Here is a 16,717-nt window from a genome sequence, read left to right as displayed (position 1 = left end):
CCCTCCCCGCCCCCAGGCCTTGTTTTGGTGTGTGTGTGTCCCTTCCCAGAAGCTCGGCCTCTCCTTTCCTTTTCCTTGCAGCGCTGCTCTTCCTGTGATGTCCTAGGATCCGGGCAGCCTGCCCCTCCCGCCTTCCTCTCCCTGGGCCCTTCCTCTGCTCTTTCTATTCCTGGTTGGACCGGCCTCTCCCATTGTCGTTCCCAGGAAAGGGCTGTCTTGCTGGTCAAGGGGTAGGGGACCTGAGCCAAGAAGAAAACCGGGTGGGAAGCCCCCGGCCCCACCCGGGCTTATCAGAGGGATGGCAGGGCCCCCGGTGCCAGTGTCGTTTTTAGATATCTCACTTTCCAAGTTAGTCAGTGGTGGCCATCTGACACCCACGGTAGAGGCGGGGGATGACTTCCCGCTGCCTCCTCTGATTTCAGCGGACCCCAGGGGCGGTGAGGGCGGGTGACACAGAGTTTCCCGGAAGCCACCTTCCCAGAGGGTGCAGCCCAGCCTGAGGGAGCTGCCGTTTGTAGCAGTGCTTGACTCCTTTGGCCCAGATGAGGTAGGCAGGGTCCTGTGATAGTCCTTGGGAGCAGATCCTTGACCCTGCAGGGGGCTTCCTATGGTGACAGGAAGCTGTGATACCTGAGTGCCAAGGGGGAAGGCCAGCCTTCAAGTGTCTTCCCTCCTCCTGCTCTTGCCTGGTTTTCGTCATGTTTTCTCTTTCCTCACTCTGTTCTATCTTTGTTCTTCCTAAAAGCTCATAACTCACGTGGGGCCAAAGAATTTTTTTCTGTGGATACAGAAGCAGATGTTCAGGTCAAACCCAGATATAGTTACATGCAGCAGCTGCAGGCACTGGGCATTCTGGGCCTCGCAGAGCTGGAAGACACCAGCTGAGAGCGCCGGAACCCCTCTTGCTACCAGCAGAGTCTCTGAAGGGCCCACAGAGGTGAAGACACTCACCTTAGAAATCTCTGGGGAAACAACTCAGGATAAATTGCAGGGAGTTGCTATGGTAGATGGAAACCGTTGACTTCAGACAGACCTGGGGTGGAGGCTGGGCTCTGCCTCTTCCCAGCTGTGCACACACCCCTCAGTGCATGTGGCATTCCACAGGGAGACCCCCGTGGGCCCCACAGAGGTGGAGAAGGGGAGATGCCATGACCTTGGGGGCGTTCCTCTCGGAGTTGCAGGAAACCTCAGCCGTATGCATCCCTCTGTGTGGGAGGGTGGTGTTGGGGACCTGGAGACCGGCCTCCCAGAGGAGAGGCCAGGGCTGTCATACAGGCAGGTCTGCTGTGTGACCTTGGACAAGACTCTTCTCCTTCATGAACCTGGTTTGCTCACCTCTGATCTTGCAGGGTAGTTGTAAGGATCAAGGATGATGTTGTAAAGGACTTGGTGCCCAGTGACTGGCACAGAGGAGGTGCTTAATAACTGATGACTTGTCACTGTGTTCAGAAGGGAGTGTCCCGGGATGTCGCTGGGGGACCTGCCCTGTCCCCATGCATGCAGACGCCTTGCCTGGCAGAGATGACAGCAGGAGATGTTGGCCTCTGTTCACCCCAAGGCACGGCATGGTGGGACTTGAGACGTCATAGGTTAGGTGGGGCCTGCCGGAAGTCTCAGGTACAGAGGCAGCCCCTAGCATAGAGGTCCTGAACCTTGGGGAGGCTTCAGGGAACCCCCCCACCCATGGAATGCAAAATGTGCTTTCATCAGATTCTCAAATGGGGCCATGACTAGAAGAATTAGCAAATCAGGCAGCAAGACCCACTGTGAGAGGCCGTGGCAGGTGGTGTCTACTCAGCCCTGCAATGCTGGATGTGGCCAGCGGACCTCAGGCCACGCCTTAAGTACAAATTCTTCTGAGACATCAGTGCCTGACCTGGGTCCAGCTGGACCAGAGGTTAGTGTTGTGGGCAAGAGACTGGGGCCCCAGAAGTCAGGATGAAGGCCAGGTCTTCTGTGGGGCTAGCTCAGGACTGGGGAGCATGATGTGGGGGGCTGTCAAGTGGGTGGAAGTCATAAGGGCCCCGGGAAGGTAAGGACAGAGGCAGTGAGATAGGTCCACCATGCGAGCCTAGGCCTCCTTCTCGTCCACTAGAATGCGGCATGTGTGAATGGTGGCCGTAAGGTCCACCCCTGCTGGACTGGGCTGTGTCAGAAATGATCTCTCTAGGCCTTGAATTCCAGCTTGAGGAAAGTCACTGCAGGGTCTTACCTCAGACACCTGAGGCTGTAGGTGTTTCCTCCCTATCTTTTGCTCAATTTCATTTTTTTTTCCTTCTGTTTCTTTTTTGCCCCTTATTTTACTTGCCCTATCTTACTTATGTTTTTCTCATAAGCTACTTATTTTGAAAAATGGGGCAAGTATCATTTTGAAAAACAGGGAGAGTATAAATGGAAAGGAAAAAAAAGAATTAAATTTGTTTATAGAAAAGCTTTCTGGAGAAAGTAGGCTTTCAGTTGTGGGATGTTTGTTTGTTTTTACAAAAGGCATTACCTTTTGATGATAAGTGGATTATGCTCATGACAGACAACATGGAAAGTTTTTAAACATTAAAAAAAAAATTGCCCATGATTGCGTTATACAGACAACAACAATTAGTTTTTGGTATATTTGCTTTTTTTACATATATACATTAAAACTTTTTTTTGTATTTATTCTATAAATGGTATCCAATTTCTTACTTAATATATGTCATATGTAACATGGATAGGTTTCTTTGGCACTAGTAAGTCTTTATAAGGATTTAAAATACCTCAACCTTTCAGTTGGACATTTAGACACTCCCCACTTACACGATTATAAATAACTCATTGACAAGCATCTCTGTTCATAAAGTTCTTGTCGAAGTTAAGATTTCCTTGAGAACAATTCAGGACTGGACTTGGGGGGAAAGCGCTGGGGTCAGTGGCAGTTGTCAGTGTGAGCGTGTGCTTGTGAGCATGTGAGAGCTGCATTTGTGATCATCCTGCAGAGGAGGGACCCCGCCCCCACCCCTGCTGCCTCGAATAAGCCAAGTGACTCATCCTCTCAATCTGTGGATCTCGTTGGTGGGATGATGGAGAAAGAGAAGAGGCTTCCCAGTGACTCATCTACAGCGCCTGAGATCCCTCTGGTCCTTCAGGCTGACCGGGGCCAGGCCCTTCAGGCCTGGTGACCAAAGGCCTGCCTGTGTCAGGGTGGCTTCGGGGACAGCCAGGATCCGTGGAGCCTGATGAAGTGTTCTTGATCCTCACGGCCGGCCTGCCCAGCGCACAGCCCTGTGCTCAGATGTGCTCAGACCTGTGTGTCATCCAGCTTGGCCGAGCTCCCTTCCAAGGCAGGCTGGGCTGGTTTTCTCCTCAGAAAGTCTAGTCAGCAGGGTCAGCCAGCGGATAAACTAAAGTTAACTTAGCTATTATTGCTTTTCTGTTAACAAGGGGAGGACCAGCTGTGAAGATGCCAAACCATTCGGAAATGCTGCACAGTCGTTGGGATCTAAGGTTCAGGAGAAAGAGAGCAATTGACAATGATTTTAAGTCCTGACCGGACTCCCCAGGGTTCCTTGTGCTTCACTGAGCTTTCATTTTACTTTTTTTTTTGAAAAATATTTTTCCTATGAAGATATGAGTCTTGGAAGCCATGAGAAGTGCCCGTGATCTCGGACTCATCAGCAAGCCAGCACTCTTTACTGGCTGGAAGCTCGGGGTGAAGTTCAGCCCCGAGGGTGGTGGAGGACAGGCTGGCAGGGGATTATCACCACAGCCCTGGGGGTCAGCTATGGAGAGACTAATGGCTAAGTGCTCGTCTTGCATGTCATAGGGGATAGAGGGAAAAAGATCAAGACCGAGTTGTGGACTAGAGCGAGCAGGAACAAACCAACTCATTCTCTAAAAACCGACACTGGATATCCTGCATGTTCCTGAGCCCAAGGACACCGGACTTGTATCTTAAAATTCCACAGCCCACTAACACATCCACAGATACTGTTCAAGGTGACCCCCTTTGACAAAAAAGCAGTATCTGTAGGAGTGAAACCTCTTAACTGCATTTAAGGCAATGTAAAAAATGTTTAAAATGCTTTGAAGAAATCAGATCTGAGATGTTTCTGCTATCAAGTAGTCGCTGAACCATCAGACTGAAAGCACGGAAGCAAAAGATCCAAGAGCAAGGTTCTTTCAGCATGACCCATATTTGCACCCTGCCTGCTGTGTGGCAGGCACAGTGGCTGGGCCTGGGGGACAGAGGTGTTTAAGAGCAGATCTCTAGCCCCAAGGAATCTGGTCATGGAGGGCACTTAGGAGGAGGATTCTGATCAGGGAGTTAATGTAAAGCCTGAAGAGAGCAGCGTTTGGGTTGGGCTTGAAGAGTGAGCACCATATTGATGTTCAGAGATGTGGGGAAGAGTCTGGAAGCAGGGGACACAGGAATGGGTACTAGTGGGCTTCTTGGGCAGGGTGGTCTGTGTGACTGCTGGGAAGAGGAAAAGGCAAAGCACGGATAGGGAACGGTGGGCCATTGCCAGGTTGTGCAGAGCTTCCACACTCATCTTAAGGAGTTTGGACTTTATTCTGTAGCTAATAGGAATCTATGGGAAGGTTTTTGAGCAGGGAGTTAATGTAATTTTTTAAATGGAAAGCAAACACATCAGTGCATGCTCATCAAAAGATTTCAGCTGTACTGAAGTCTACAAGCAAAAAAAAAAAAAGCTCCCCTTGCTAGAGGTGACTACTCTCTTCTTCATGTCATTTTATTTACCTACATCCGTAGATATATATATATATATATATATATATATATATATACACACACACACACACACACAAAAGTCAAGCCCTAGATGTGGGAAGGAAGATGTTTCTATCATCTTCTGTATTCTCTCCCTGACTCCCCACATCATACCTACCTTTTACTATTTAAAGTTACTATTTAAAGCTAGGACTATTTACTATTTAAAGCTGGGACTGTAATCTAGGGAACTTGTGCTATGTCTTGTCACTCGGCTCATTTTGCTTTCTTGGATTATTTCAGAACATGGTTTTATTGGATATTCACCAGAACTGCTACAGAACAACACTCTGCCAGATTACAGCCCTGGAGAGTCCTTTTTCACTGTCTTCGGGGTGTTCTTCCCTGCAGCTACAGGTACTGGCATTCTTTTTCATTATCATGTTAGGGATATAAGTAAATGCTTGGTTCCCAAAATGCAGTATCATAATGGACCTGTATGTGCTTTTAGGGTATATACCTGACTTTATAGATGGCCTTAGCTTTAACTACACATCTATTATTTTGACAGAGGCTTTACTTGTTCATAATTCCTGAAGGCTCCCAACATGATTTGATCCTCCTTACCCCTTATACTTACATATTGACACCTCTTGGCTAAGTTAGAAGAGGGGACATATTCTCTTAGGGCTAAGCAGGCTGGATTCCTCAACAGGACAGCTGCCCTTTCCACCTTGTAGCGAGTACAGACTGGTCTCTAATCTCCCCCTCCCCTACCCCAACCCACATGTCTTCTCCCAGGGGCAGAGAAATGCTCTTATCCTCTTACCACTTTGGCCGTGGGTGGAATCAGGATCCCACGGGCAAGGACTGCGTCCTCTCCCCCACTTTCCCGTTCCATGGTGCCTGCAGAGGAGCCTTGCACAGCTGAGGTCCTGGTAGAACTCCTGTTGCATGCTCGGGTCCCAGGCCCAGAAGGTAGTAAGCTAACGTATTGACCAAGTGCTCCACAAGAAATAACCATTTACTAGGGACTGGGCTTGTTCCAAGAACACAGACTCAAAAAAACGTTTCTTTCTCCGTCCAGGCAGTGTTGATGCCCTGGAGCTGATTTTGTCTCCTTTTCCTCTTCCCTCTGCCTTCCTCCAGAGAGAAGGGAGGAAAAGCTACTAGATTGTTGAAAATTTAAGAGACTGTCCCTATCAGATGTGGACAAGGATTTGGAGGAACTGGAACTTGCATACATTGCTGATGGGAACGTAAAATGGGACAAAAACCAAACATACCCAGCCATTCCAATCCTGGTTATCTACTATTGAGGGGAAAAAAAAAAAAAAAAAAGCATGTATCCATATAAAGACTTGTATATGAAAGTTCAAAGCAACTTAGTTTGGTATAGTCCCAAACTGGAAGCAACTCAAATACTCATCAACGGGTGAATAGAGAGACAAATTATGGTGTCACCACACAATATAAAACTAATCAGCCATTAGAAAAAGTGAACTATTGATAACTTGTGACGATGTAGATGACTCTCAAAATAAGGCTGCTGTGTGAAAAAAGTCAGGCAAAAAGAGAGTTCCTTTTTAAAAAGATAAAATTATTTAAAAATCCATTTATATAAAATTCCAGAAAATGCAAACTACAGTGACAGAAAGCAGGTCAGTTAATACCTAGGAGTGGAGGTGAAGGGAGCAGGAGGGAGGCCAAAGAAATTTGAGGGGATGAAAAAATGTGTTTCTCACTGTGGTGATGGACTCGCAAGTATGTTCTTGTCAAATTTTACAGACTGTTACACTGTAAACTTGCAGCTTATTGTATGTTAGTTATACCTCAGTAAAGCTGTTAAAACGTGGGGGGAAATTACTGACTGTAGTCATATTTAACAACTCCCCTGAATCCCATTTCTCCCTCTGGCCACCGCCCCTTTCTCTCCCCTGCACAGCCACAGTCTCTGCTCTCCCAACCACTTTCCTGCCTCCTGCTCTACTCGTCCACTCACTCCTTTTGGAATTCCAGGCCTCTCTCTCCAGTGAAATGGTTCTTTCTAAAGTCATCAGTGGCTTCCACTTAGTTCAGTGGGTACTTAAAATTTCTCAGTGTGTTTGACCTCTCAGCCGCGTTCCACTTTCTCCTCATTTCTCGTACCTTCTATGATGTAGCATCCTCATCTGACCCTCTTGATAGGGGCATCCTCTTCTGCCTGCCCATTCAATGCTGGGGTTCTTCAGGCTGTGCCTACTGTTTCCCTTGGGATCTCGTTCATGCCCATTGTTCAGGGACCACCCACAATGCTGGCCATTCCCAGATTTATGCCTCTAGCCCCGACTTCTCTAAGCTTCACATCATGTATTTAAGTGCCTACCCGACACCTTCTCTTGGTATCCTAGACTCAGCATGTTCAGAATCCATCCCTCCCATCAGCCCCAACTGGTTCTCCTCCACTCCTGATCTCAGGGATGGCACCCTCATCCCCGCAATTGCTTGAGCTAGTAATGGGGAGTTACTTCTGACACCTTCCTCTTGCCAGGCTCCTCTGTCCATGGGCTTCGCCAGGCAAGAATACTGAAGTAGGTTGCTATTTCCTCCTCCAGGGGATCTTCCCAACGGGATTGAACCCATGTCTCCTGTGTCTCCTGCATTGCAGGCAGATTTTTTTTACCCACTGAGCCATCGAGGAAGCCTCTTCCTTACCAGTCTCCTCCAAGTCCTGTGAATTTTACCTCCTAAATTTACCTGCCTTTACTCTCGCTTCCCTCTGTCTCTACCACCTGACCACTCTGCCCCAAGCTTCATTTCTCAGTTGAGTAACTAAGGCAACTCCGAGTTGACACCCCTCCTCCCCCCTCCCTCTTTGAGGCTTAGTCACAGGAAGGAGGCTGGAGCTAGGTCTCGGTGATGGCAGGTAGCATGCTGTTCTACAATCCAGGTGTGCCAGAAACAATGCGTTTCTTTCATCTTAATGAAGTGGAAAGAGTTGGTCTCTGAGCCTAAGCCTTCAGGCTGCCAGGGTGGCTGGGAACTGATGTCAGTCACTCCTCATGCCTCTGCCTTGCCTGTCAGGTCTCAGGGTCTCACTAAGTACAGGGCGTGTCAGGGGCTCTGGCTGTTCATCATCTGTGCTCTGAGCCAGGCCCTCCCACAGCCCTGTCTGCAGCTCCCTTTAGGTTTATGGTCTCTGCTGCTTCCGAGCCACTTTGGGGGATGGAAAGTTTGCGGAACCTGGGAACCGTGTGCCTAGAGTCTGTGTACCTCTCAGACCCTCTTTCCTGAGGTCTTGCTGGATCCCACTGGTGCTGCCAGGGAGTAGGCCTCAGGTCCCCGTTGTTCAAATCCTGTGGGCCTTTCTCTTCCTGCCCAAGCGTGAGGGGCAATCTTCTGTTCTAATACGGGTGACACTGCTGTCCAGGGCCAGCTTAGTGAGCATGAATTTATGCATTCACACTTGGTCATAAGCTCAGAAGGACCCCACACTTGGTTTAATGCTTTGCTGTTGCTAAAATTCTTTTTTTTTTTTTTTTGCTAAAATTCTTAATAATTTTTGAACAAAGGGTCCTACATTTTTTTTGCACTGGGCCCTACAAACAATGTAGCAAATAGGTTTTGTTCCCGCCATGCTCTCCCCAGTCACTCTGCAGCTTCTTTTCTACCTCCTGCTGCTGCTGCTGCTGCTAAGTCGCTTCAGTCGTGTCCGATTCTGTGTGACCCCATAGACGGCAGCCCACCAGGCTCCCCCGTCCCTGGGATTCTGCAGGCAAGAACACTGGAGTGGGTTTCCATTTCCTTCTCCAATGCATGAAAGTGAAGTCACTCAGTTGTGTCCGACCCTCAGCGACCCCATGGACTGCAGCCTTCCAGGCTCCTCCATCCATGGGATTTTCCAGGCAAGAGTACTGGAGTGGGGTGCCATTGCCTTCTCCTAGATCCTCTAAAATCTCCTAAGGGCCCAGCCTTTTGAGAAACAGAAACCAAAACAATGTGAAAAGTCTGCTTCTTCCCTGCCACGTATTTCCACCAAGACAATAAAATAAAGGTCACGTTCCTCTTGAATGGACAGAAAAGGAAAGGGGGAGGGGATGAAATACACGAAGAAGAAAATTTTTGAAAATTTTTAACATTAACATCTGAAAATATTTTCTAGCCCCTTCTGCTCCCCATTCCCCTACACCTTGCCCCTCCCCAACACATTCAAGAGGCTTCCCACCTGAGCCTGGCCTGTTTCCCACCTGAGCCTGTTTCCTTGGGCCTGGCAGGGAGTCCTGATGCCAGGTCAGATCCTTGCTTGCAGGTGCCAGGTTAGCAGCTCCAGCTGAAGCAGGGCCGTGGTCCTTTGAGGCAGGCAGTATCACCAGGATGTTGCCTTATGTGCGTGACCCTGTCAGGTCCCCTCCAAGCTTCTCCCATGGCTTCTGTCCTTTTTATTTGCAGGCCTTGCATCTTGTAAGAGAGGGAATGCCTGGCCTGAGTGAAGGGCCCAGGGTGACAAGCCTTCCCTCTGGTGCTTCACCCTTCAGTAGGGAATCAGCAGTGCCCTGAGGTTGGAAGATGCCACCCAGGAGCCCAGAATTTGAGCTGGACTACCATTTGAGATCAGCCAGTCCAGCAAGTGACTCTCAACTTTTTATCTTTTAATCCATGTTCGTTTTTGTTAATCATACTGAAAACCTTACTACACTGGAAATTCTGTGTCTCCCTGGACCAGAAGGAGTATCTTGGTCCTTTCTTTGAGAAAGATTCTACCTAAGAAGATTAGCCAAGCTTCTTTATTTTCTGTGGCTTAAATTATGAAGGTATTGTTTGGTAATATTCCAAATATAAAATTATAATATTGAACAAACTGTCTACACAGGCCTCTTTTACCCCACCCCTCTCAAGGGATGTGCTTTTCTGCCTCCCTGACACCCCCGGCCCCATCCCCACCCTCCACACCCCCATCTGGGCCCAACCAGGTTGAGAATCACTGATCTGGGAAATGAGCACAGAGGAGTTTATGAAGGATTGCGGAAGGTCACCCAGCTAAGGTGCGGAAGGTGACCAGAGTTGTTAGGAGAAACACACTGAAACTGCCTGCTCTCATCAGGCACCATAGTAACCATTCCTGTGAGTTATTTTACGACAGGAGGTCCTGGTAAGGAATACAGAACTAAAAAGCCACCAACAACCGGTAGAATTTGGGAAAGGTCAAAAGGAGATACTCATGTCCCATTGACCTCCCAGAATCCTCCTTGTTAGAATCCATCTTGACTGAGCAATGTGTGCACCACCAGGAAGGGCCCTGAGTCAGAATGATTGGCCAGAGACAGCCTGGAAACTAATCCCATCACCATAAAACCCGAGACTGCAAGCCACAGGGCAGAGCAGGTCTCCTTGGTTCCCTGACCCTCTTGCTCTCCACCCAGGCGCCCCTTCCCAGTGAAGTCCCTTGCTTTGTCAGTACGTGTCGCCTCTGACAATACTTTTCTGAGTGTTAGACAAGAGCCCACTTTCGAGCCCTGGAAGGGGTCCCCCCTGCAACAGAGTTGGGCCACCATCCCTCTGTAAAGGGTTGCCTCTCCTGGCTATCTCTGTTTTCCAGGGGCTCCAGTGTAAACACAGTAGGCAGGACAGGCAATTTGTATCCCTTGGCTTTCCCCTGGCAGATGTTCCATTAAGCTATGAAAAGCATGGATGATTGGCAGTTTCCATGGTGACGGATTTGCCAAGGATTAGCTCTGAGTGAGTCATGGCTGGGGCTCCCTCCAAAGCCATCCTCTCCTGGAACAAGAGAACCTCCAGGCTGTGAGAGGGGAGAGGAGTTTGGAAGAACAGACACTTCCAGTCCCCTGACCCTGCATCCTCATCTCTGACCAGTGATGTTATTTAGGTTACTCTAGAGATTTTATCCCCGGGGGCGGGAGACTTCTGGGGAGAATAGCTGAAGCCTAGGTTTCAGTGGCTCCTCTGGAGTTAGGAAGCAAGGTCTTCTGTCAGTGCTCCTCGCTGCACTCCACCACACCCTGTGGTGGTGGCTGCAGGGTGGGGCTGGGACCTTGGAATAGACTCTGCATTTAGTTTCCCAAAGCACTTTCCTTCTCTGAGCTATACCACCAAACTTTCTCTGAAAAACAAACACCTCTCCCTGTAGTTATTCATACACACACATAGGCACTCTGGGAATCTGGGACCACAGTACATGTAGGAACTAGAAAATGGAAATTCACTGGGATAAATACCATTGTGTGAAGTTGTGTAACCCTTGTCCCCAAATTTCAGACTCCTGCTGGAAAGGATAAGGGCCTCTTGTGGTTGACCACACCCAGCATCAAAATGTATGGGGGAAACCAGCAGCCTTTACCAGAATGTCCACGCTTACCTTTGTGGTCAGGTGCCCTGCTATTTCTGTGACATCCTTTGGCCTCCCTGGACCTGATCCTATCTCTCCCCACCCCGCACACATACACACACTCTGAGAAGTTCTGGAATCTACTGGGCTCTTCCAGATTGGCTGGCTGTCTCTGGGACCCTCAGCTCTAGGCATCCATGCTGGCTTTGCCTTCAGCCTATCCGTACATTCCTTCTCTCCCAGTGTATCCCCAGGCCTCCTCCTAAATTATGTGTTCTTGTGGGTGAGAGAACGAGGACCTGCTGGGGCAGAATGAGGTCTTGTTTTAAGGAGCAGAGAGCCTGAGGAAGGACAGTCTGAGGGCGGGACTCACCTCTCTGCATTCTGATGGACTTGTGAGCAGGAACAGGAGAAAGGGAGGGAGCTTTATAATTATTATATATGTTTATTTTTGTAATCTAACTTATAGAATTTATGATTTTATCAAATTATCACAGTATCTATAATAATTATCATTACAGTAGCCTACAACATCAGGCACTGTGCTGAACACTTTATAGTCTTTCATTTAAACCTCATCATGACCCCAGTGCTTCTATCAGATGCAGATTTACCATTAAGCTAATGCAGCCTGGGTTTCAGGGTCCCTTGGTTGCATGACCTCCTTCTAAAGTTCCATTTCATATTCATAACTTTGTATTTTTAAAAAGTTTTAGGCCCCATGGAACCTGTATCCTTCCCTGGGTTCTATTATTAATCCATCTTACATATGAGGAAACAATGACATAGAGAGGTGATTTCCCAAGGTCACCCGACAAAAAATGGTGAACCCCATCGCTTCCCATGTGCTTTGGCAAGGATGCTGGAAAAGAGGACACACGTTTGTCTGGAGCTGTACTCTACCCGGAAGTCAACAAATCCTGCTGGAATCCTAGTGTTTGAATGTCCCATTATTCGACACAGTCTGTCTCAGCAGCATCTCTAAGGCATTGTGAGGGTGGAGCACTGACTAGTTCTGCCTCTAAGAATAGAGCAAAGAGGGGAGGAAAGATTCCCACCTTAACAGCTAGACAAACCAATCAGCCAGGTGTGGGCAAGGAGTGGGGTTTGGCAATCAGGTGGAAGGTAAGGAGGGGCAGCCAGAGTGCTTAGGAACCCAGGGGAGTTCTGAGAGCAGAAGGGAGCCCATCTTCCCCAAATGGACATTCAAAAAAAATGTTTTTTTATTGTGGTATAGTTGATTTACAATGTTATGTGAGTTACAGGTATACAGCAAAGTGGACCAGTTATACATATACATATATACATATATCCACTCTTCTTGTTTTTTTTTTAAGATTCTTTCCCCATATAGACCATTGAGTAGAGTTCCCTGTGCTATGCAGCAGGTTCTTATTAGTCATCTATTTTATAGATAATAATGTGTATATGTCAGTCCTAATCTCCCAGTTTATCCCATGCCCCCACCCCCAGGTGGACATTTATTTAGCACCTACTAGGTGCCAGGCACTGTGCTAGGTGCCTTATAGATGTTCTTTCTAGCTTTACAACAACCCTGCAAGGTACATGATCTTATCCTCATTTGCAAATGGGGAGACCGAGGCTCAGAGCCACACTGCCTCCAAACAACAAAAGGTGGCAGATAAGGTTAAGTCACTTTAGTGCATGGATATTCTACTTTAATGAAAAAGAAAAATAATAAATTTATGAACTTAAAAAAAGGAACAAAAAAGGCAACAGAGAAACAGTCTCTAAATGGAAAGGGAAAATTGAAGGCTTCTAAAGTAAGAGTAAGTAGTTCTTTAATGACCAACCAACAGAAACCAGGAAAGTCTAGAAAATGATTAGGTATTTCTCTTTATAAAAAGTATTTATTTATTTATTTTTGGCCGTGCTGGGTCTTTGTTGCTGTGTGCGGGCTTTCTCTGGTTGTGACATGTGGGGGCTATCCTTCATTGTGGTACACAGGCTTCTGTCTGTGGTGGCTTCTCTCGTTGTAGACCATGGACTCGAGGACATGTGGGCTCAATAGCTGCAGCTCGAGGGCTCTACTAGAGTGTGGGCTCAGTAGCTGTGGTACACAGGCTTCCATACCCTGTGGCATGTGGGATCTTCCTGGACTGGGGATCGAACCCAAGTCCCATGCATTGGCAGGCAGATTCTTAATCACTGGACCACAAGGGAAAAGTGAAGTCGCTCAGTCATGTCTGACTCTTTGCGACCCCAGGGACTGTAGCCTACCAGGCTCATCTGTCCATGGGATTTTCCAGGCAAGAGTGCTGGAGTGGGTTGCCATTTCCTTCTCCAGGGGATCTTCCCAACCCAGGGATTGAGCCCTGGCCTCCCACATTGCAGGCAAATGCTTTATCCAGAAAGCCCAGGCTTTTTTTTTTTTTTTTTCCCATTGTTTCCTTGTCGTTCAGTCACTGTGTCGTGTCTGACTGTGACACCATGGACTGCAGCACTCCAGGCTTCCTTGTCCTTCCTGGAGTTTGCTCAAACTCGTGTCCATTGAGTCAGTGATACCATCCAACCTTCTCGTTCTCTGTTGCTCCCTTCTCCTCCTGCCTTCAATCTTTCCCAGCATCAGGGTCTTTCCCAGTGTGTCAGCTCTTCACATCAGGTGGCCAAAGTATTGGAGCTCCAATATCAGGCCCCTTCAGCGTTGACTTCCTTTAGGACTGATTGGTTTGATCTCCTTGCTGTCCAAGGGACTCTCAAGAGGCTTCTCCAGCACTACAATTTGAAAGCATAAATTCTTCAGGACTCAGTGTTCTTTATGGTCCAACTTGCATGTCCACACATGACTACTAGACAAACCATAACTTTGACTATTCCAATCCCAGGATCAAACCTGCACCTCCTGTGTCCCTGCATCGCAGGTGAATTATTTACCCATTGAGCCACTGGGGAAGCCTTTTTTTTTTTTCTTAAGAATTCTCATTTTCAGGATCAAAAAAGAAAATAGGGTGGGAGTGGGATTAAAATAACAGGCAAGAGGTGAAGACTTTGATCTCTGTGCACTATGGTTGATGAAGGGGGCAGCAAGAAAAGGCAGAGGACCACTATCTTGCAGATGCTGGTAAGTGGTTAATGGACATTTATCCTGGTTATTTTTATCAATAGCTGATCCTAGAGATGTTTAAGGGATCAGTTCCTCTCCTGACCATCCACGTCTGTTGTCACAGATATTTGAGCCAGGGTGCCAAGCCAAACCCCCCAGTTCACCTGGTGCCACACAACCAGACTGTGAGGTTAATGGCAGTGCCCAGAGAGGTCTGGATGATGCTGGAGGTTTAACCTCCTCAACTCAAGCTGGTAAAGTGATGGCCAACACCACCACCCTCACATGTGAAAGCTGAGTTGGTGAGGAGATGTAAAAGGCCTTAGGACTAGGACGGAAGACCAAGTCAGAAGGCTTTACCTGTGTGAAGAAACCTGTTGCCTAAGTCATATGGTCACAAGATGCAGCCCATATCATCATCCTGATATAGGGTGAGGACGTGGTTTAGGGTAAAGCAATTAACTGCTTCCTGGAACTGGCAGCTCAAGACCAACGAGGAGGGGAAATGCCCTGGACCAGGACAGACTAGTGATTCAGAACTGGTGACGGAAATTGCTGTAGGAAAACCAATGTGTGGTGCTGATTATAACTGATTATAAGTAGGGCTGATTATAACTAAGTTCAGCACTCTTGTGGGGGCGGTAGCCCCAAATTAATCATGCCGTTACTCTGGTTTAAAAAGAAAAATCCAAAAAGGGCATGGGTGTTAGGAGGAAATGGAGAGACTGTATGATGTGGAAGAAATAACATGACTTGAATTAAGGAACCTTCAACATGAGTTCTGCTGGTTTTGTAAGCAGCTAGCTTGAAAACATGATCAAAATTGCTTCCTCTTTTGGGGTCTCAGTTTCCTCATCTGTGAAATAAAAGGCCAGAGTCAATGATCTCTAAGATACCTTCCAGCTTTAAGAATTGATGATTCTAAATAGCCACTTTAAAGATTTTTAGGAAGCCTGCCAAAAAGAGGATAAAGATCAAATAGGAATTACAAAATGGACACTTGGTGTTTTCCAATGATTAAAGTGTTTCTTTTTTTTAAAAAAGTGTTGAATGTCAAATAAGTTTTGGGAAATAGTATGTGCTACATTTCTCTTCTTAGAAATGGACAATGAAAATTAGAATGTTGTATGGTAAGGCAATGGCACCCCACTCCAGTACTCTTGCCTGGAAAATTCTATGGACGGAGGAGCCTGGTAGGCTGGTAGTCCATGGGGTCGCTAAGAGTCGGATATGACTGAACGACTTCACTTTCACGCATTGGAGAAGGAAATTGCAACCCACTCCAGTATTCTTGCCTGGAGAATCCCAGGGACGGGGGAGCCTGGTGGGCTGCCGTCTATGGGGTCGCACAGAGTTGGACACAACTGAAGTGACTTAGCATGGTAAGTCCAGCAGTAAGAATCTCTCTGATCTTGTTTAATCAAGGTTTTCCCCACTGTTACATTTTTTAACTGTGGAACCTTTTTTTAGGGGGGCATTATTTGTAAATATTGCTGTGAAATAATACTTATTCTACTATTCCTCCACTAAATCTAGCTCTAACATTAAGAATATTTTTAAATTGTAGCAGAAGTAGAAAGATAACTAGGAAATCTCTATAATACCTGATAAGCATGGGTGAAAAAATATGAAATCAAAATAACTCTTCTAGATCTAACTGGTAAGCAAGACATTTATAGTCCACCAGAACTAGAGATCATCTGCTCAAGAATTGTGTAGTCGTGCAAGGGCAAAATTCTGGGAGTAACAGTGTGCAAACCAATCTAACAGGTGTGCCCGGAACACCCACGGGAGTCACCCCGAGGCTTCCTGTCTGGAGTGCAAGTTACTGCCATTTCCTTGTCTTGGGAGTTTTGTGTTCACGGTACTGACTGCCTATTTTCTGGCTTGCCTGTTTTGTCTCACAAGCCCACTTCCTGGCTGTCTGGGTCTGGCCCATTCCTGAGGGTGGCCTATGTCAGTGTCAGCTGTTTCTGCTCCCACTGAGCAGGATTCCCACGTGCCCCATACCAGGCCAGCTAGTAGGACCTCTAATTAAAGGCAGGGTCATCACTGTGCAAGGGATTGTGGAGAGAGAAGAAAAGGGCGTTTGTTTGTTATGAATACAGAACCTTTTTGGAAGCAGGAAGCCATTACGATTATCAATCACTTTCCTAGACAGAAGCGCCTATGGCAATGGAGTTCTTGTGGCTCCTTATTTCTAGAGTTTTGTAAATGATCTGAAGGAAGGCGTACAGAAAGACATGACAAACTAGAGGAGGTACGAAAATGGCAAAGAATACATAGCAGTATGTAACTTTACAAAGCTGAATGAATGGGCATAGAACTGCCAGGAGCTTGGGGGCAGAATGAAGTCATTGCTGAAAGTAGGAAGCCAGGCAGGTAAGACACTGGTAAACCTGGTGACAGGTGGGAACCTTGGCAGAGGTTCAGCAATTGGGAGGTTCAGAAAGAGGAGGTGTTAATGGACGAAGTTAGCGGGGCCTGAGTATCAGGTAGACATGGGGATCTGGCCAGGGCTGGCCTTGGCCATCAGACTGTTCTAGCAACAAAGGACATGGTCCCGTGAGCTGTGGTCAGAGTAAGGCAGGTCCTCAGCCTTGCTCTCTTGATCTAAATAAAACCT

The 16,717-nt window shown here is 47.4% G+C and overlaps 1 protein-coding gene across 8 annotated transcripts in view; it reads left to right on the top strand.

Moving 5' to 3' along the window:
- Nucleotides 1-16,717, top strand: part of SLC12A8 (solute carrier family 12 member 8) — a 143,354-nt gene that overhangs the window by 78,997 nt on the left and 47,640 nt on the right. For 7 of the 8 annotated variants that reach the window (XM_044942695.2, XM_044942692.2, XM_044942715.2 and 4 more), the window contains one exon: nucleotides 5,009-5,122. The exons of the other annotated variant lie outside the window; for it this stretch is intronic. In XM_044942695.2, the coding sequence (XP_044798630.2) occupies nucleotides 5,009-5,122 (114 nt within the window). The remainder of the gene's footprint in view (nucleotides 1-5,008; nucleotides 5,123-16,717) is intronic. 8 annotated transcript variants of the gene reach the window in all.

Source organism: Bubalus bubalis, chromosome 1 (genome assembly GCF_019923935.1).
Source record: "Bubalus bubalis isolate 160015118507 breed Murrah chromosome 1, NDDB_SH_1, whole genome shotgun sequence".
NCBI classification, from domain to species: domain Eukaryota; kingdom Metazoa; phylum Chordata; class Mammalia; order Artiodactyla; family Bovidae; genus Bubalus; species Bubalus bubalis.
Note: the sequence above shows the minus strand (reverse complement) of the source record. Positions and strands in the feature narration are given on the sequence as shown.